General features: G+C 40.1%; 1 protein-coding gene across 6 annotated transcripts in view; it reads right to left on the bottom strand.

Annotated features, from left to right (window-relative positions):
- The window catches only part of CCDC68 (coiled-coil domain containing 68), a 70,468-nt gene that overhangs the window by 5,817 nt on the left and 42,559 nt on the right, over positions 1 to 22,092 (bottom strand). For 5 of the 6 annotated variants that reach the window (XM_064294484.1, XM_064294488.1, XM_064294487.1 and 2 more), the window contains exons 9-11: positions 17,928 to 18,033; positions 16,539 to 16,622; positions 2,654 to 2,730 (exon numbers count right to left, since the gene is read on the bottom strand). In XM_064294484.1, the coding sequence (XP_064150554.1) occupies positions 2,654 to 2,730; positions 16,539 to 16,622; positions 17,928 to 18,033 (267 nt within the window). The remainder of the gene's footprint in view (positions 1 to 2,653; positions 2,731 to 16,538; positions 16,623 to 17,927; positions 18,034 to 22,092) is intronic. The other variant, XM_064294489.1, reaches the window with a different exon arrangement.

The following is a 22,092-nucleotide window of genomic DNA, read 5'->3' as shown; positions in this document are numbered from 1 at the left end:
CAGGCAGTAAACAAATAGCTATATGAGTAATTATTTAATTACAATTATGGTAAGTGTTACAAAGAAGATTAGAGACTTTAAGAGTGATTAAGTGAGGACAGAGAAGCACACCCAGGGGCAGGGAAGGCTCCTCTGAGGACAAGAAACTTAAGAGCCAGGCTGGGGTAGGTAGGGATAAGGAAAAGTACAGGCATGCATTCCCGGGAAGCCTGGTGCAATCAAGCAACAGAAAAAGGAGGTCTCAGAAGGAAACAGAGGGAACATTCCAATTAGGACGGTTCTAAGAGGGTTTGTCAAAGGGGTGATTTACAAAGATGTGGACACAGAGTAGAAAAACCACAGGAACAGCGCAGCATCCCCAGGCTTAAAGATGTGCGGAGAGGGGAGGGAGCTGTTTCTAGAACCCCAAAGAGAGTCCTGTAGAGAAAATGTGCTTGAAAGGAGCTATGACAACTATTAAGGGATGCAGACAGCCAATGATGACCCCACAAAGAGGGGACCAGGGGAAGAATGTCCCAATCCCACTCTCTCCCTTTTCTAAAATCTCCTGCCTGGACTTCCCGGTGGCCAAACCCACTGAAAGCCGAAAAGTACAAGAACCTGTATGTAGATGGGGCAGATAGCAGGAAGAACAGCACAGTAGATGCGAGAGGACAAAGAGAACATTCCCAGCACAAAAAGCAAGCATAGATAACCAAACCCAAACCCACTGCCGTCGAGTAGATTCCAACTCATAGCGACGCTATAGGACAGAGTAGAACTGCCCCATAGAGTTTCCAAGGAGTGCAGGGTGGATTCCGACTGCCGACGTCTTGGGGACCTCTTGGTTAGCAGTTGTAGCACTTAACCACTATGCCACTAGGGTAGAGGGAGGTAAACAAAAGGAAAATGGTCAAGAGATGATACTAGAGAGGTGGGGAGGGGCTAGATCTTCCAGGGTTTTGTACCTGGGAAACCATTTGAAGAATCTCAAACAATGACACGATTAGATTTTCTTCTCAGATTTGTAGGCTTCGCAGAGCTCAAATCTCACCTCCTTGTTGTTTGCTCAAGGTATTTTGCACTGTGCTTGCCACCCTTTATCATTTAGTACATGGTGATGCACCTCAGTCCTCCTTCGACTCGAAGCCAGGGGCTTTCAAAGAGCAACCAGACACCACCTAGGAATCACTTAGGGCAGTTGTTAAAATGCAGATTCTTGCACCCTGCCATGGCCCTACTGAATAAGAATCTCTAGGTGCAGGGGGGCTAGGAATCTTCACTTTTTAACAAACACACCCCAAGATTCTCATGCTCACTGAGGTCTGAGAATCCCAAAGAGCTCGGCTGCTAACCAAAACGTCAGCACTTTGAATCCATTAACCACTCCTTGGAAGTCCTCTGGGGCAGTTCTACTCTGTCTTATAGGGTTGCTATGAGTTGGAATCGGCTGAACAGCAACAGTTTTGTTTGTTTGATTGTTTTTGGCCCTATGCATTCAAGTATGTTACTATTACATCCACAGCAACGACTACGGCACAAGCCTATAGGGGGCACTCACTGAATAAAGAAAGAAAAAAAAAATTTTTTTTTTTCTTTTTCTTTATAGCTACTGAATAAATGACTGTTGTGAGCCCCGGTGACAGTGGTTAAAGTGCCCAGCTGTTAACCGAAAGGCTGGCGATTCCAACCCACCACCAACTGCTCTGCTGGAGAAAGATGTGGCAGTCTGCTTCCGTAAAGATTATATATAGCCTTGGAAACCCTATGAGGCAGCTCTACTCTGTTCTGTAGGGTCACTATGGGTCGGAATTGACTTGACGACAGTGAAGAGTTTGTACTTTTTGGTTTGTGAGCCGATGGTGGCACAGTGGTTAATGTGCTCAGCTGCTAACCAAAAGGTTGGAGGTTTGAACCCACCAGCCTCTCCACAGAAGATGTGGCTGTTTGCTTCTGTAAAGATTTACAGCCTTGGAAATCCTATAGGGCAGTTTTCTTCTGTCCTGTAGGGTCGCTATGAGTCACAATTGATTCGACAGCAGTGGGTTTGGTTTTGGGTTTTTGGTGAGCTGATGATACCCGGAACAAAAATGAAAAGTTAGTTCTGAGGGGAAGAAGCTATGCCTCCCATGAAACTTTATTTTAAAACTTTGAAATGGGAAGTATTAATTGGTGTTCAGGCATGAGATATCAGTTAAATCATTTGTTTGTACCCAAGTACATAAATTTAGCTTGAGACTGGCTAAAAACAGACAATGAAAAATCCCTCTCTGTCAAAGTGAAGAACAATGTGAACGCTACCGATCACTGGTAAAGGTCCATTTCATTAACACCATGTGTGTGAGGTTAGCCACAGAATATAGAATATGAGAATAGGGACAAATCTGTAGTCCAACTCATTTATTTTCCAGGCGAGGGGACAAAATGAACATTTTCAGCTAAACCCATCATTGTCACATACTTGCCACCCATTGCCCACAGAAAATGGAACTCTTCCAATAAAATGAAAACAGAATTAAGTTCAAGCCTCTTACAAGTAAATTAGGGCTAGTCACTATACTTGTATGATACGAATATTAACAGACTGGACTCTTTCTCACATGGAATGAGCGTCCAACATAAACAACAGAGGTGGTGAAGGCAGATGGGGCTGGGGGAGGCAGAAAGGCCTTACCTTGTAGAGACTGCCTTAGACACCTTTGTCCTAGGAGTTTCAGACCAGAGTGCCACCTTGGTTTTTAGTTCTTTATTCTAAAAATTTAAAAAAAAAAAAATTTTTTTTTTTTTGTTAGAGATTAGATAGTGCGTCTATTTAGCCACAAGCTCGATTGTTCTATGCAACCTATCACCTGCATCACTCCCTGGTGATAAGTTTGTGGTTGCAGATCCTCTATCGGAACACAGAAAATAGCCTGTTGACAGTCACTAAATATTATGTGTGAAGACAATTTTTCAGATATTCTGAAAAATGCATAACTGTCAGGGATCGTATTTAAGGGATTAAAGTTCAGCATTCTGATTTAGCCTCTGAAATTCAACAGCTAAACTGTGTTTGGTTTTACAGTTTCTTTTATATTGACGGAGCCCTGGTGGCCTAGTGGTTAAGATCTCAGCTGCTAACCAAAATGTTGGCAGTTCAAACCTACCAGACACTCCTTGAAAATCCTATGGGGCAGTTCTACTCTGTCCTGAAGGGTCACTTATGAGTCAGGATCAACTCGACAGCAATGGGTTTGGTTTTTGGTTTCATATTGACAGATGCAAAGCACTTTATTAACGACAGCCACGGTATGGATTACACATTTGTCTTTCTTGCTCAGTCTCATGGTTATAAGCCCTATCAGTATAGGCACCACCTCTTCTTTACTACACAGTTCACCTTTAGCCTGAACTTTCCCATCAAAGCCTTAGGTTCTTCAGCCCTGTGTTGTTGCCGTTGCGGCTGGGTACCACAGAGTCAATTCCAGTTCATAACAACCCCATGCGACAGAGTAAAACTGCTCTATAGGGTTTCCTAATCTGTAATCTTTACAGAAGCAGTTCTTTCTCCACAAAGCTACTGGGTGGGTTTGAACCTCTAACCTTTCAGTTAGCAGCTGAGTACTTAACCGCTTGTACCACCAGGGCTCCTTATTTTCATCCCTATATTTGGTATAAATAATCTACCCTGCCAATCTTACGTACGTTGTTGGAAGGAACAAATAAAATCATAATACCATAGATCTGGAAGCAATCTTAAAATTCTGGAACATTATGTAATGGCTAATAACACGAAACATTAGAGTATGAGTTATTAGGTATAAATCCCGACATAACCACTTACTAGCTGCGTGACCTCGTTTAGGTTACTTAACCTTTCTGTGCCTAAATTTTCTCATCTGTATAATAGATGTAATTACAGTGCCTACTTCACAGGTTCTGAAATGACATACAAATACATAAAGCACCCAGCTTAGTGCTGGGCACAGGTTTTAAGACTTAAAGGCAGTTGGTTATGATTTTCTTGTGTAAATACCATTTTATACCCAAAATGGTATAAAGGTCCAAAGAAGTTAAATGTTCAATATCTTGTTCATAGCAGCGATAAGAGTATTACAGTCAGGTCTTCTGAGTCCAGAGTGAATATAACACACCCAATCCAAGCGATTTCATTTTCCATACCTGGAAAGTGAGGCTAAAACAGTGAAGGATCAAGCCCGAGGTTGAGTTGGCAGTTGGCTGCTCAGCTGCAACCCAGGCCAGAGATCTTTAAATGATACGCCTGTGCAGAAGGAGGGGACTGAGAGGTAGGAGGAGGGAGGACGACAGGTGAGGCTCTGGCTCTAGAAGAGCAGCAATGCACTAGCTCTGTTTTCTTTTCGGAAAATAAGGACTTAGGGAATCACGTAATTAAATTTTAAAGGTATTTTCTAAGACTCTGCCTGATGGTTTGGAATAAGTGAACACCAAAACTGGATGGATTTTGGAAACAGGCATTGGAATTTTGACAGAACACGAGGGAGTTAATATTTTGGAGTGCCAGGTGCTTTACGTACATTCTCTCCTCTGATGGGAGGTCAGCAATTGCGTTAAGTTCTATTACTATGCACATGAAAGAAAAAGGGCAGGCAAAACTCTAAGTGACTAGGTAACCAGCCTCTGATAATCCTAAGGTAGTATAAGCAGCATGCAGGCTTTATGGGGGCCTTTCTGGCTCCCAAATCCACCTTCTTTTCTCTGCAAGATGTCCCTTTTCTACATGACGAGAGAAATTAGTCCAGCCTCCTCATGTTACAAGAAGCCTTGGTGGTGCAATCGTTAAGTGATTGGCTGCTAACTGAAAGGCTGGCAGCTTGAACCCACCCAGTGGCTTCTTGGGGAAAGACATGGAGACCTGCTCCTGTAAAGAGTACAGTATTAAAAAACCCTATGAGCAGTTCTACTCTGTGACACGAAGTCACTATGAGTTAAAATCAGCTTCACAGCACCTAACAACAACATAAGAAAATAGTGAATACCACCAATGACTGCCCTGACAGGGAACATGAGAGTCCCTGATGGAGCAAGAGAAGAGTGAGGTGCAGAACTCAAATTCTAGTAAAAAGACCAGGCTTAATGATCTGAGACTGGAGGAACCCCAGAAGACATGGCCCCCAGACTCTCTGCTAACCCAGAACTAAAGCCATTCCTGAAGCCAACTCTTCAGACAAAGATTAGACTGGACTGTAAGACCTAAGCGATACTCAGGAGGACTGTGCGTCTTAGCTCAAGTTGACACATGAGACTAAATGTGCAGTTACAGTCTGGAGGTGAGATGAGAAGGCACAAAGGGACAGGAGCTGGCTGAATGGACACAAGAAATCCGGGGTGGAAAGGAGGAGTGTGCTGTCACATTACAGAGAGAGCAGTTAGGGTCACATAACAATGTTTGTATAAATTTTTATACGAGAAACTAACTTGAACTGTAAACTTTCACTTAAAGCACAAGGAAAGAAAATGGTGAACCCCTCAGAGATACAGAGACTCAGTGACTTCTGAAGGTATCCCAAGTATGATAGACAGGAAACAGAAGAAAGGCAACTGTCAGGAACCTAATCACCAATCTACCTAACCATCTATTCCCACACACATGCGTCCAATTGTTGAACTCACAGAGCTGGGGCAGAGGGAATGTGAAGATGGACAAGAAAGCTTGGTATCTTCCCTTTCAGAATACAGGATGCACAACATGGTAAAGATAAGAAAACAAACATGCAAACATTACAAATAAAATATAAGCAATTCAAGAGATGCCTAAGGCAGTGGGTAATCCATCACTACATAAATGGTATAAACAGAAATCTGTGTATAGGACCTTTTCATAGAGAAGCACATTTAAGCTGGACCTTGAAGATTTGGGGCTTGAAGACAAAGCAAAATGGGCTAGGTGGAAAATAAGGAAAACAAAGGCCTAGGCAATGGTTAAAACGTGATTCCAGGACCAGCGCGTCAGCACCACCTGGGGCTTGTTCGAAATGCAAATCCTCAGTCCCAAACCCAGACCTACCGAGTCAGAAACCCAGAGAGGCCCTGCGCACTGTTTATTTATTTATTTTTAGTGTATTTTAGATGAAGGTTTACAGAACAAATTAGTTTCCCATTAAATAATTAGTACACATATTGTTTTATGACATTGGTTAACAAACCCACAACATGTCAACACTCTCCCTTTTAGACCTTGGGTTCCTTACTACCAGCTTTCCTGTCCCCTCCTGCCTTCTAGTCCCCACTCCTGGGCTGTTGTGCCCTTTCAGTCTTGTTTTGCTTTCTGGGCTTGTCTAATCTTTGGCTGAAGGGTGAACCTCGGGAATGACCTCATTACTGAGCTAAAAGGGTGTTACGGGCCATGCTCTTGGGGTTTCTCTAGTCTCTATCAGGCCATTAAGTCTGGTCCTTTTTTGGTAGTCAGAATTTTGTTCTACATTTCTCTCCAGCTCTGTTCAGGACCCTCTACTGTGATCACTGTCTGAACAGTCAGTGGTAGCAGCTGGGCGCCATCTAGTTGTACTGGACTCAGTCTGGTGGAGGCCGTGGTAGGTGTGGTCCATTAGTCCTTTGGACTAATCTTGCCCTTGTATGTTTAGTTTTCTTCACTCTTCCTTGCTCTCGAAGGGGTGAGACAGTAGAGTATCTTAGTCGGCCGCTCACAGGCTTTTAAGACCCCAAATGCTATTCACCAAAGTAGAAAGTAGAACATTTTCTTTATAAACTATGTTACGCCAATTGAGCTTGATGGCCCCCGAAACCATGGTCCCCACAGCCCTCAGTCCAGCAGTTCGGTCCCTCAGGGAGTTTGGATATGTCTTTGGAGCTTCCAGGACCTTGCCCTGTACAAGTTGCGCTGGCTTCTTCAGTATTCACCAAAGTTACCACTTAACAAGTGCCTATTCAGTGTTTTTCCATCCCCACTCCTCCCCTCCTGCGTAACCACCAAAGATTGTTTCTTTTTGTGTGTAAACCGAGTTTTCACAGTAGTGGTCTCATACAATATTTGTCCTTTTGTGACTGACTTCTTTCACTCAGCATAATGCCCTCCAGATTCATCCATGTTATCAGATGCTTTGCAGATTCATCATTGTTCTTCATTGTTGTGTAATACTTCATTGTGTGTATGTACCATAATTTGCTTCTCCATTCATCTGTTGATGGGCATCTAGGTTATTTCCACCTTTTTGCTATTGTGAACAATGCTGCAATGAACATAGGTGTGCATATGTCTATTCATGTGACAGCACTTATTTCTCTAGGATATATTGCTAGGAGTGAGAATGCTGGACCATATGGTATTTCTACTTCTAGCTTTTAAGGAAGCACCATATTGTTTTCCAAAATGGTTGTACCACTTTGCATTCCCACCAGAACTACATAAGAGTTCTGACCTTCCAGAAGCCTCTCCAACATTTGTTATTTACTGTTTGTTTTATTATTATTATTCTTGCCAGTAATGCCGGGGCAAATGGTATCTCACTGTGGTTTTGATTTGCATTTCTCCAATGGCTAGTGAGCCCAAGCATTTCCCCATGTGTCTGTTGGCTGCTTGAATGTCATCTTTGGCAAGTGTCTATTCATTTCCTTTGACCATTTTTTAATTGTTTGCCTTTTTGTTGTAGAGGTTTTGGATTTTCCTGTAGATTTTAGAGATTAGACCTTTGTCTGATTCATAATAGCCAAAATTTTTTCCCAGTCTGTAGGTTCTCTTTTTACTCTTTTGGTGGAATCTCTTGATGAGCAGAAGTGTTTAATTTTTAGGAGATCCATTTATCTAGCTTATCTTCTGCAGTTTGTATGTGGTCAGTTATGGTTTGTATCCCGTTAATGCCATGTATTAGGGCCTCTAGTGTTGACCCTATTTTTTTTCTAAGAACTTTACAGTTTTTGGCTTTATATTTAGGTCCCTGAACCATTTTCAATTAGTTTGTGCATACAGTGTGAGGTATGGGTCCTGTTTCATTTTTTTGCAGATGGACACCCAGTTTTGCCAGTATCACTTGTAAAAAAGTCTTTTCCCCATTTGATGGACACTGGGCCCTTGTCAAAGATCAGGTGACCATAGGTGGATGGATTTACATCTGGGTTCTCAATTCTGTTCCATTGGTCAATGTATCTATCATTGTACCAGTACCGGGCTGTTTTGACTACCGTAGCTGTATAGTAGGTTCTGAGGTCAGGTAGTATGAGTCCTCCTCCTTTCTTCTTCTTCTTCAATAATGCTTTACTTGTCCGGGGCTTCTTCTCTTTCCATGTAAGTTAATGATTAGTTTTTCCATCTCTTTAAAGAATGTTGTTGGTATCTGGATCGGGACTGCACTGCATTTGTAAACTGCTTTAGGTAGAACTGTCATTTTCACAATGTTGAGTCTACCTATCCAGGAGCATAGTGTGTTTTTCCATTTATGTAGGTTTCTTTTGGTTTCTTGCAGTATTGTTTTCAAGTTTTCTTTGTATAGGTCTTTGACATTTATTCCTAAGTGTTTTATCTTTTTAGGGGTTATTATAAATGGTATTGTTTTCTTGATTTCCTTTTCATCGTTCTCTTTATTAGTGTATAGGAATCCAACTGATTTTTGCACGTTTATCTTGTATCCTGCTACTCTGCTGAATCTATTAGTTCCAGTAGTTTTCTCATGGAATCTTTTGGGTTTCCTATGTATAGTATCATATCACCCACAAATAGGGACAGTTTAACTTCTTCATAACCAATTTGGATGCCATTTATTTCTTTTTCTTGCCTTACTGCTCTAGCTAGTACTTCCAGCACTACATTAAATACCAAAAACCCATTGCCGTCAAGTCGATTCCGACTCACAGTGACATTAAATAGGAGTGGTGATAAAAGGCATCCTTGCCTTGTTCCTGTCCTCAAGGGGAATGTTTTCAGACTCTCTACATTAAGAATGATATTGGCTGTTGGTTTTGTATAGATGCCCTTTATTATGTTCAGAAATTTTCCTTCTATACCTATTTTATTGGGAGTTTTTAAATCAGGAATGGGTGTTGGACTTTGTCGAATGCCTTTTCTGCATTGATTGAGATCATCATGTGATTCTTCCATTTATGTGGTGGATTATGTTGATTGATTTTCTAGTGTTGAACCATCCTTGCACACCTGGTATGATTCCTACTTGGTCATGGTGTATTATTTTTATGATATGATGCTGAATTCTACTGGCTAGAATTTTGTTGAGAATTTTTGCATCTATATTCATGAGAGATATTGGTCTGTAATTTTCTTTTTTTGTGCTGTCTTTGCCTGGTTTTAGTATCAGAGTTATGCTGGCTTCACAGAAGGAATTTGGAAGTATCACTTCCTTTTCTATGTTCTGAAATAGTTTGAGTAGTATTGGTGTAAGTTTTTCTCTGAATGTTTGGTAGAATTCTCTAGTGAAGCCATCTGGGCCAGGGCTTTTTTGTTGTTGTTGGGAGTTTTGTTTTTAATTACCTTTTCAATCTCTTCTATTCTTATGGGTCTGTGCAGATTTTCAACATCATTCTGTCTTAGTTTGGGTAGGCAGTGTGTTCCTAGAAATTTGTCCATTTCCTTTAGGTTTTCAAATTTGTTGGAGTATAATCTTTCATAATACTCCGTTATGATCCCTTTTATTTCAGTTGGGTCTGTTGTAATGTCCCCCATTTCATTTCTTATTTGGGTTATTTGTGTCCTCTCCTGTTTTTCTGTCAATTTGTCCAGTGGTTTGTTGATTTTGTTGATCCTTTCAAAGAAACAACTTTTGGTTTTGTTGATTCTTTCTATTGTTGTTCTGTTCTCTATTTCATTTATTTCTACTCTGATCTTTATTATTGCCTATCTTCTGGTGGCTGTGGGCTTTTTTTGCTGTTCTCTTTCTATTTGTTTGAGTTGTGTAGCTAGTGCTTTGAATTTATCCCTTTCTTCTTTTTTTAATGTGTGCATCTATTGCTATAAATTGACTGAGGACTGCCTTTGCTGTGTCCCAAAGTTTTTAGTAAGATGTGTTTTCATTCTCATTTGATTTGAGGAATTTTTTTATTCCATCTCTGGTTTCTTCTATTACCCAGTGGTTCTTAAGCAGGGTGTGATTCAGTTTCCATGTAGTTGATTTTTTTTTTTTTCCTTACTCTTCCTGTTGTTAAATTCTACTGTGACAGTGTTGTGGTCAGAGAAGATACTTTGTATTATCTCAATGTTTTGGATTTTGTTGAAGGTTGCTCTGTGGCCTAAGATGTGGCCTATTCTGGAGAACATTCCACGTGTGTTGGAAAAGAATGTGTACTTTACAGCTGTTGGGTATGAAGTCAAGTTGGCTGATTGTGCTCTTTAGCTCTTCTGTATCTTTGTTGAGTTTCTTCCTTGATGCTTGGTCCTTTACAGAGAGTCAATTGTGTGTTGAAGTCTCCTACTGTTGTTGTGGAACTGTCAATTTCTGTTTTCAGTGCTATTAGAGTTTGTTTTATGTATTTTCGAGCCCTGTCATTGGGTGCTTAGATTTTTACTATAGTTATGTCTTCGTGAAGGATCGTTAATCATAACATAGTGCCCTTCTTTGTCTTTTGTGGTGGATTTTGTTTTAAAGTCTATTATATCTGAGATTAGTATTGCCACTCCTGCTCTTTTTTGGTAGCTATTTGCTTTTGTTGATATATTTTTCCTATCCTTTGATTTTTAATAAATTTACATCTTTGTTTCTAAGGTATGTCTCTTGCAGGCAACATATTGATGGATCCGGTTTTTCTTATCCATTCTGTCACTCTGTCTCTTTACGCATGCATTTAGGCCATTTACAATCAGTGTAATTATTGATAGATGTGAGTTTATTGCTGTCATTTTGTAGTGCTTTTATTTTTTGTGGTGCTGACTTTTTCTTTGTTCCTCTTACTCTCCTGTGATGAATTTCTTTTGTTCATGGAGTTTTTTTTTTAATTTCTTTGCTTTCTATACATTTTGTTTTTACAGAGATTTTGTTTTTCTTCTGTATTTTTTGATGGGTAGATTTGTTAACTTTGTGGTTACCTCAATATTTACCCTTATCTTTCTAGGTTTGAACCAGTCCATTATTACTTAGTGTTACCTTGCCTTCCTCTCCATTAGAAAGTTCTGTACCTATACCATTTATTCCCTCTTCTACTGTTCTGATGTTGTTGTCGTCATTTACAGATTAATCTCTCTGTTTCCATGTTGTAATTCTTTTGGTTTTGGATAGTCCTTGAGAATTCATTTCCTAGGTTGATATCTGGCTGGTATGGTCTTGTGTCCTAGATTCAGGCTATCGTCTAATGTTGTTTGTTCTGAAACTGTAGGACTCCCTTTCATAATTCCTGTAAGTTTGGGTTGGTTTTTACATATTCCCTTAATTTCCATTTATCTGGAAATGTCCTATTTTCACCATCATATTTGAATGAAAGTTTTGCATAATATATTATTTTTGGCTGGCAATTTTTTTTTCTTTCAAAGTTTTATATATGTCATTCCATTGCCTTCTCACCTGCGCAGTTTTTGCTGAATACTCAGAGCTTACTCTTATTGTTTCCCCTCTGTGTGTGATTTTTCCCGAGCTGCTCTCAGGGTTCTTTGTCTTTGGTTTTAGCAAGAGTGATTATGAGATGCCTTGGTGATTTTCTTTTGGGGTCTATCCTATATGGGGTTTGTTGAGCTTCCTGAATCATCAGCTTTTCATCTTTCATGATATTAGGGAAGTTTTCTGTCAGCAATTCTTCAATGATCCTCTCTGTGTTTTGTTTTCTCCCTGTTCTGGAACTCTGATCACTTGCAAATTTTTGTTTTTGATTGTATCCCAAAAAATTCTCAGGGTTTCTTCATTTTTCTTTGTTCATTTTTCTGATTTTTCCTCAAAGTTGTATACAAGTGTTTGTTTTCAGTTTCACTGATCCTGTCTTCCATTGTTTCAAGCCTGCTCTTCAGCCCTTCTATGACACTGTCCATTCCTGAAATTGTTGTTTTTGTATGATTTATAGTTGTGAATTTATTTTGGCATTTCGTTCCTGTATTATTTTCCTGAATTCTTCCATTTTTTTGTCTGTATTTTCCATGAATTTGTCTGCCTTTTCCACGAATTTGCCTATTTTTCCTCATTTTTGCCTGCTTTTTGCTTCAATTCTTGGATAGCTCTGACTACTAGAGATTTGAATCCCTATCAGGTAGTTCTAGTGCCTTTTCTCCTACTGGAAAGTCATCTGTTGTTTTATTTTGGATGCCTACTGGAACCATCCTGTCCTGTTTGTTTTACGTGTTTTGATATTGTCTGTTGTCTTTGGGACATTCAGTAGTTATTTTCTTCGTTTATTGACTGTAGATTTGTTTGTTTCGTCCTGGTTTTCTGTTTTATTTGGTTATGTCTAAGCAGGCAGGCTGTGCGCTCTTTGTTGTCTGCTTGTCTGTGGGCACAATACTTCTCATCTCCTTGTCTAATGTGAAGCTATGGTACAGCAGGGCAGGTCCAGCTGAAGGGGAGGAGCTGGGATGGGTTGTTTGTGGCATGTATTAGGGCCAACAGGGCAGCCTGGAATCAGGGGAGGGCAGGTTCCGGCAGGCTGTTTCTGTGCTGCTCAGGGGTGTGATGTTCAGTGCACAGTGCAGGTAGGCAGGAAGGAGGGGGCAGGTTGTGATGTGTGGAACTAATATGGGTATGTGAAAGAAGAGACAGAGGAGAGAAAAACAGGAGCCAAAAACAATCAAAAAAAAAAAAAGTGCTAAGGGAGCTTGCTGTTGGAGTGGAGAGATAAGAAACTGAGAAATGGAGAAAAAAAGGAAAAAAAGAAAAAATAATAAAATAAATAAAAAATTAGGAAAAAAGAAAAAAACAAATCCCTAGGGATCCCATCTGTGTGGCTGCGATACCGGGGAAGTGGCTTCCCAAGCCTCGCGGTACAGCCTGGCTAGAAGGGGCTCCCAAGCCACGAAAAGGAAAACAAACAAACAAAAGAAAACAAAAAAACTAAATGCCCCCAGGGATCCCACCTGCATGGTGATGCAGTCTGGGGAATAAACTTCCCAGCTGAGCAGTGCTTCATAGCCTTTCAGAAGAAGCAAAGCTGGCACATGGAGCCAGGTGTTCGAGAGAAAGGAGGGTATGGGTGGTGAGAAGCAGGGCGGAAACCAAAAGAAGCCAAAAAAAGCAACACCAGTAACAAACAGCACTGATGGAGCTGGCCAGTGTGAATCCAAGTGGCACGGACCCTGCTCTTCCCAAGCAGCAGAGTGACCGCAGCCAGCTAGGAAGCAACAGAGGCCAAGCAGCAAGGGAATGAAGGGTGTGGGGTGGGAAAGCGTATATTGCCAGTTACTGGGTGCTCTGTCTCTGCTGCTTTCCCGTACTCCCTGTTTGCTGATCTCCAACAGAAGTCCAAGATGGAGAATCCATGCTGTGTTAGCATCTCTCTATTCTCTGTCAGTTTCTTATTCCATTCAGTGCTTGGCTGAGTTCTTTATCTTTTCATTTGATGCTTACGGTTGCAGGATTGATGTTTTTACATGTTTTACTTAGTTTTTCAGGTATTTGCTGTAGAGGGATGGCGTGGTGCTTCTGTCTATAGTGCCATGTTCTGCACTGTATCTTAACAAGCTCACCAGGTCATTCTGATGCCTGCTCAGGTCTGAGAACCACTGGACTAAGGTATAGTGGTTTTCAGTCTTGGCTGTACACTGCTATTACCTGGGAGCTTTAAAATTTCCTGATCCTGTGTCTTTCCCCAGAGATTGTTTCAGTTGGTTGTAGTCTGGGCATCATGAGCTTTCAAAACTCCACAGGTGATCCTAATGTGCTCTCAGTATGAAGAACCACTGCAGTAAGGAGAGCAGAGCCAAGAAGTGGACTGTGTTGTGTCTTAGCCCTCAGCAACTTTGAATACATTTATATTGAATAATAACTAAAAGACGGAGCCAGCATCTCCTGACACATTAACTATTTCACTGCAACATTTCCAGAGTTAATTTAAGCAGCCAAGTCTGACCAGGAAATGTCTCTCAGATTTGGTAAATTGATAATAAAGATGTCCCTTGTATATTAAAGATAATTCTAGTAAACACTCTAAACAAATTGCAGGCAACATAAAATAGGTCAAGTATGTAGCTGAGGAAAACAATCTCTACAGCACGTTACAGGTTATAAAGCAATTTGAAAGACAATGTCATAATGCCAACTAACACTAGAATGAAAATATTCTGTGACTGGACAGTTACCTAGAAGGTGTTTGGATTTTTCCCAAAATAAACCCTAGTTCCTTGAGTTATCAAATACCAAATGATACAAAAGCATACGAATTATCAGGTTAGGCTGGCTTTATTTTCATTTATTTGAACTTCATGCTAACTTTAGTCCCTTGGCCAAATTTGGGTATTTACTCTTGGTTCAAAGAGCCCTGGTAGTTCTATGGCTCAGCCCTGAGCTGCTAACCAAAAGATCGGTGGTTCGAAGCCATCAGCCACTCCAAGGAGAAAAGACCTGGTGATCTGCTCCCATAAAGATTATAGCCTAGGAAACCCTATGGATCACTTCTACCCTGTCACATGAGGTCACTATGATTTGACCGAACATAAGAACAACATTCTTGGTTCGTGGGCTTTTGTAATTTTTCCTTTAACTAAAAAACCTAGTTAAAGCAAGCACAAATGCCACATTTACGTCAGGAAGGTATTAGAGTTATTGTAATAATTTAATATGCATGAGTTTTATTAGTTTACAAAATTACAAATCACTGGCCAGAATATGTTTGCCATTATGACTCCATCCAAGTGCAGTTTATTGACACAGTTAACCAAAAGAGCCTAATTTTTGCATGCTTACTCTTCTATCAACACACTTTTGGAATTAAATTAATTCTAAGGATGACAGTGATTATATAAAGTCGGATAATCTTCAAAGTTTAGAAAATGGAGTTATTTCTGAAGATGCATTTCCATACGAGCAGATCATTAATGCAGAAGATACAAATGCACGAAATAGGAGATAAACATCAGAAGCTGTAAGTTAAGATGATGAAAGATATGAAAAAGTAGAAAGAAACATAAAACTTTTTGTAGAGTCAGGCAGAAATTTTCTGATGATATTTCAAAGATGTCTAAAAAATTTAAAGGTTAAGGAAAAAAAAAAGATGGAGTTATATGAACCAATTTTATCTCCCACATGGAGGAGGAAAAAACTCTTAGGATGGAAAGAACATCATGGAAAAATGAATATTTGTTTCCATGACTCAAAAAACTTCTAGAAACAAAATGGAAAGCCTTTAATATGGTAACTGTACAATGGCTAAAATAAACGTAAATGATCATGCAAATTTAATGCCATTAACTATTCATTTCTAAATACATATATGTACATCACAATATATATATGTATTTCATACACACATACATACATCACCCCCAAAAATTCACAACTATATCCACTGCCACTGAGTTGATTCTGATCTATGGCAACCCCATGTGTTACAGAGTAGAACTGCTCCACTGGGTTTTCTGGGCTATAATCTTTATGGAAGCAGATTGCCAGGACTTTCTTCCACGGTGCTGCCAGGCGGATTCAAGGTTACTAGTCAAGTGCAAACTGTTTGCGCTACCTCCAGAGAAGTAGATATTGTGGGGGACAAATGTGTTGCAAAGTTAAGCTGACTCACATGCAGGTTCTGCTACCTGCTAGCTGAGTGATTTTGAACACGTTTCTTCTCTGAATCTTGGTTTTATCAATTATAAAATGGAGTAAATAATAACGTTCTCTCAGATTAGATGTGAGGATTAGGCAAAATGAAGTATGTAGCACACCTAATAAGAAAGTAATGCTTTTAGTATGGATGACAAATGTATACTGTTTGTATGGTTTAGAAAGCTGATCTATTTAAAATGGCTGTTCAAGCTATGGTGACTATTTTTATAAATGGAATCATTCTACCCCATTATTTAATGAATTCAAAAATTGGTAGTGGTCTTAAATTTGCACTGCCAGATATTACAACCCTGCAGATGTCCTCCCAGCTTAAGAACTTCATAATGAAGCATTCACTAGGAATAGACTAGAAATAGCATCACCATGGCTCAAGATCTCACTACGTTCAAGCACCTGGTCAAATATCACCTGCTCAGATACGCCCTCCCTGACTGCATGACCCTGTTAACTCCTCACACTGTTCTCTTCTTCATCAGAGCACTTACCATTCCCTAATGAAGTTGTAGATTTGCTTGTTTACTGTCTGAATTGTCAATTAAAGTATAAGCTAGACGAGGTCAGGGACAGTCTGTTCATTAACGTATACACACATTCACACACACACTCACATATAGATACATCCACTCACACATAGACACATCCACACACTCACACACAGACATATTCACACTCACAAACACAGCCACACATTCACACACATTCATACTCGCAAAGACATATCCACACATACACACACACACAGGCGCATTAATGCATTCACAATACACAAAGACGTACACACACACAGACACATTCAACACATTCATATACACACTCGCAAACACACACACTTACCCATGCAGACACACATGCGCTCACACTGATATGCACAACAGATTCCCTCCTTACCTGGGCTTCAAGTATGTTAATTTTTTCCTTCAGATTTTCAATTCTTTTATCTTGTTCTTTTACATTATTTTTTAACCCTTCCATCTAAGAATTAGGAGACACAATTGGAAAAATCTTGTCAGACAACAGGGAATAGTTAATTTAAGTCTGAAATTGTACATGTTTCTATGATAAAATGATTTCCATAAAATAGAAAAATGAAATCCCAAAATCTTAGCGCACTCAACAGACTGCAGGAAACAGCAGGCCAAATGGACACCTGGGAAGGGAAGCATTCCCACAATGCTGTGATACATTTCAATCTTTGGAGAGTCTGAGAGACCAAGTTCAGGAAGCGTGCGCCCTATGGACAGTTGCACTTGTAATCCTTCTGTTTCTCAGCAATGTTAAGCTTTTCGTCCTGCAAATGCAGCTGCTGATGAATATGCTATAAAGCTACTGCCTGGCGTGGAGAGGCTTCCCGAAGCCATTGCGCCCACACGAGGCATAACAATGACAGCCTGCTTTGTCTGGAAGAAAAGCATCTGCCGAGAGACAAGGTCGAGTTGGGAGGTGGGTCAGGATGATGAGGATCAGAGTGGGGACACATGGATTCTAAGGCCGGCTCTGCCACCAACCAACTCTGTCATTTAAACACTCTGGGCCTCTGTTCTCTGATCTGTAAAATGGGAAAGTGGGATGGCACCAAGGTCCTTTCTGTTTCGCAAATTCCATGGCTCTGTTCTTTGGCCCTTTGATGAGATCATAGCCAAGCAAGCACTGATGCTACATTTATGTCAGGAAGGTATTAGAGTCATTTTGGAGGACTCCTTTTAGAAACAAATACTAGGTAGTAAAAAATTGGAGATTTGATTTTATATCTAAAGGAGACCCCCAAAGGCAGATCAATATATATCTTGAACTAGATCTTATTAATATAGTCTACCATCCAGCTCGCTGCTACCACAATTCCCTCTTCTTTATCACCTACTAGGAGGTCTCCAGAGGATGGCTAGGCTACACCCCTTGCCTTAAACCACTTTCTAAATATACTGGTTATGAGGTTATGAAAACCATCTCTCCCTCATGAAAGAGCCAGACGCCCTGGTCTACAAGATCTGCTAAAAAACAGTGTACATTATCTGGCTCAGAACACTTAAAAAATCACCCAAACATCTAAAGAGCAGTTCAACACAATTTCCTAAACTAGCTCCACTGAGAATCTTCCAGGTGCTGGCATTTAGACAAGAGAGGGCATTGAAAACAGAGCCATGTTGCACACAAAACAAAAAGGATATGTCAGTAGGGAGGACAATCTCATTACTTCTAAAGTCCAGACAAGCCACTTGTACTTGGTCTTCATAGTGTAAACATCCCATCTATGAGAGAAATACACTTGATTATTCTGACCTCCTGGATGACACTGCGCAGGTTCTGATGTTGGGAGTGAATCACAAATTGCAGATGAGAGATCTGCTCCTGGAGAGTGGAAATCTCCATTTGAAGATCCTGGCAACTGGAAATGTGGAGGGAGAAAAAAAGATTTAATAACGAGTTATCCAGCTCCTTCTTCCTGTGTGTGCGGCCAGGCTCTCCCCACATACTACACTGCTGCAGGGCGTGACGAGGGGCCCAGTATCCCACAGGCCACACAAGACGGCCCAAAGATGAACAGCCACAAAGCAGTCTCTGATGTGCTGGGATATGAATTGGAATGAGAAAATCAACTCATGTCAAAAGCTCCTTTCTGGCCACCTGTGACTCCATCCAGTAGGTAGCTGAGTCAAGTTGTGCTGAGATGAATGAAGCACTTACATGTCTAACTTGTCTCACCTATGTGTACCCACAGATCTGGCAACCACCAAAACACACAGACAACGACATTTAGAGAGCAGTACACACACCACATCACAGCATGGGAGCAGGAGTGGGGACTTTACATATAATCAGAAATCCATTTCCAAGGATACAGGTTTAGTATGTGTTGTGGATTACTACTTTTGGTAATCCCAATACTTACAAGTGGGGCAAGAAAAAAAAATTAAATTCCCATTAACACTGAGCCTACACTGACCATCATGAAAAAAGATGGGTCAACTTTGAATTTATATTATTTCCATTTTCCCAGAGATCAATTTAAACCCCAAAACCAAACCCATTGACTCTGAGTCAATTCCAACTCTTAGCAACCTTACAGTGGAAAGGCTGGTGGCATAGTGGTTAATTTGTATTTTTTTTTTTTTTTTTTATGAGGTATGGGTCCTATTTCATTTTTTTGCAGATGCACATCCAGTTTTGCTGGCACCATTTGTTAAAAAGACTGTCTTTTCCACATTTGATGGATGTTTGGCCCTTGTCAAAGATCAGGTAACCATAGGTGGATGGATTTACATCCGGGTTCTCAACTCTGTTCCATTGGTCAATGTATCTGTGATTGTACTAGTACCAGGCTGTTTTGACTACCGTAGCTGTATAGTAGGTTCCGAGGTCAGGTAGTGCGAGACCTCCTACTTTATTCTTTTTCAATAGTGCTTTACTTATCTATGGCTTCTTCCCTTTCCATATAAAGTTAATTATAAGTTTTTCCGTCTCTTTAAAGAACGTGGTTGGTATTTGGATCGGTATTCCATTATATTTGTAAATTGCTTTGGGTAGAACTGTCATTTTCACAATGTTCAGTCTACCTATCCATGAGCATGGTATGTTTTTCCATTTATATAGATCTCTTTTGGTTTCTTGCTGTAGTGTTTTGTAGTTTTCTTTGTTTAGGTCTTTTACATCCCTGGATAGATTTATTCCTAAGTATTTTTTTTTTAGGGGCTATTATAAATGGTATTATTTTCCTGATTTCCTTTTCATCGTTCCATTTATTGGTGTAGAGGAATCCAACTGATTTTTGTATGTTTGTCTTATATCCTGCTCCTCTGCTGAATCTTTCTATTAGTTCCAGTAGTTTTCTTGTGGAGTCTTTTGGATTTTCTTAGTATCATATTATCTGCAAATTGGGACAGTTTAACTTCTTCGTCACCAATTTGGATGCCCTTTATTTCTGTTTCTTGCCTTATTGCTGTAGCTAAGACTTCCAAAACAACGCTAACTAGGAGCGGTAATAAAGGGCATCCTTGTCTTGTTCCTATTCTCAAGGGGAATGTTTTCAGCCTCTCTCCATTGAGAATGATGTTGGCCATTGGTTTTGTATAGATGCCCTTTACTATGTTCAGAAATTTCCCTTCTATACCTATTTTATTGGGAGTTTTTTTTTTTTTTTTTAATCAGGAATGGGTGTTGGACTTTGTTGAATGCCTTTTCTGCATCGATTGAGATGGTCATGTGATTCTTTTCTTTCCTTTTATTTATGTGGTAGATTGATTTTCTAACGTTGAGCCATCCTTGCATACCTGGTATGAATCCTATTTGGTCGTGGTATATTATTTTCTTGATATGATACTGAATTCTATTGGCTAGAATTTTGTTGAGGATTTTTGCATCTAAATTCATGAGAGATATTGGTCTGTAATTTTCTTTTTTTGTGGTGGCTTTGCCTGGTTTTGGTATCAGGGTTATGCTGGCTTCATAGAATGAATTCAGAAGTATTGCTTCCTTTTCTATGTTCTGAAATAGTTTGAGTAGTACTGGTGTAAGCTCTTCTCTGAATCTTTGGTAGAATTCTCCAGTAAAGCCATCTTGGCCAGAGCTTTTTTTTGGGGGGGAGGGGAGAGTTTTTTTTATTACCTTGTCAATCTCTTCTCTTGTTACAGGTCTGTTTAGATTTTCAACATCATTTTGTGTTAGTTTGGGTAGGTCGTGTGTCTCTAGAAATTTGTCCATTTCTTCTAGGTTTTCAAATTTGTTGGAGTATAGTTTTTTGTAATACTCTATTATGACTCTTTTTATTTCATTTGGGTCTGTTGTGATGTCCTCCATTTCATTCCTTATTTGGGTTATTTGCATTCTCTCCTGTTTTTATTTTGTCAATTTGGCCAGTGGTTTGTCGATTTTGTTGATCCCTTCACAGAACCAACTTTTGGTTTTGTTGATTCTTTCTACTGTTTTTCTATTCTCTATTTCATTTATTTCTGCTCCGATCTTTATTATTTCTTCTTCTGGTGGCTGTGGGCTTCTTCCGCTGTTCTCTATTTGTTCAAGTTGTGTAACTAATGTTTTGATTTTGTCCCTTCCTTCTTTTTTGATGTGTGCATCTAGCGCTATAAATTGACCTCGGAGGCCTGCCTTTGCTGTGTCCCAAAGGTTTTGGTATGACGTCTTTTCATTCTTGTTTGATTTTAGGAACTTTCTGATTCCATCTTTGATTTCTTCTATTACCCAGTGGTTTTTAAGCAGGGTGTTATTCAGTTTCCATGGAATTGATTTTTTTCTCTTACTCTTCCTGTTGTTAATTTCTACTTTGATGGCATTGTGGTCAGAAAAGATAGTTTGTATTATCTCAGTGCTTTGGATTTTGTCAAGGATTGCTCTGTGGCCTAAGATGTGGTCTATTCTGGAGAACATTCCATGTGGGCTGGAAAAGAATGTATACTTTGCAGTTACTGGGTGGAGTGTTCTATATATGTCTATAAGATCAAGTTGGTTGATTGTGCTCTTTAGCTCTTTTATATCTTTGTTTCTTCCCAGATGTTCTGTTCTTTACTGAGAGTGGTATGTTGAAGTCTCCTACTATTACTGTGGAACTGTCAATTTCTGTTTTCAGTGCTGTTTGCATAGTGGTTAAGAGCTACGACTGCTAACCAAAAGGTCTTAGTTCGACTCCATCAGGCACTCTTTGAAAACTCTATGAGGAAGTTCTACTCTGTCCTATAGGGTTGCTATGAGTTGCTATGTGCTGGATTTAGGTCATTACAACTAATTATACAGTTTTTGACTGTTTTCTTCTTGGCCATATTATTGGAATTATGAGCAACATGCACTGTGGTAAGACTACCATGCTTGGAAACCTTTTGACTGTGGGTAAGTCACTCAATTTTTCTAAGCTTCAATATAGCAGAAACCATAATTCTGGTTCAGCACTTGGCTGCTAACCGAAAGGTTGGCAGTTCGAACCCACCCAGCAGCTATGCGGGAGAAAGATCTAGCAATCTTCTTCCATAAAGATTACAGCCTACAAAACTCTATGAGGCAGTTCTATTCCATCACATGGGGTCAATATGTGTCAGAATTGACTTAATGGCATGCAACAACAGCAACAACTTCTACTACTTTACAGGATGAAAATGTCTTGTGCCTATATAATTAGAATAACAACAGCAGCAACATAGGCCTGCTCACATTTTTAAAACTGATGATTGGGGAATAGCTGCTTCAGCACCAGCCTGGTGTGACATTAGATTTTAGTTACTGCTGGGCCAGTGGCTCAGAGGCTTTCTTGTCAAGTTCTCAGGCGCTCAAGGGGATCTCAGGACCCCAAGTGGGCAAGGCTCAGGATCTAAACGAGGTAAGTGGAACTCAGAGCCCTCCAAAAGGGACCAGACGTTGGAGGCTTGCAAACACTCCAATCCATGAAGGAGAGGAGCTCATAGCCCACAATGGGAATCTTCAGAGGAAGATTCTCAGAACTCAG

This window comes from Loxodonta africana, chromosome 11 (assembly GCF_030014295.1).
Source record: "Loxodonta africana isolate mLoxAfr1 chromosome 11, mLoxAfr1.hap2, whole genome shotgun sequence".
Lineage (NCBI taxonomy): Eukaryota > Metazoa > Chordata > Mammalia > Proboscidea > Elephantidae > Loxodonta > Loxodonta africana.
The sequence above is the reverse complement of the archived record's forward strand: the minus strand, read 5'-3'. Positions and strand labels throughout refer to the sequence as shown.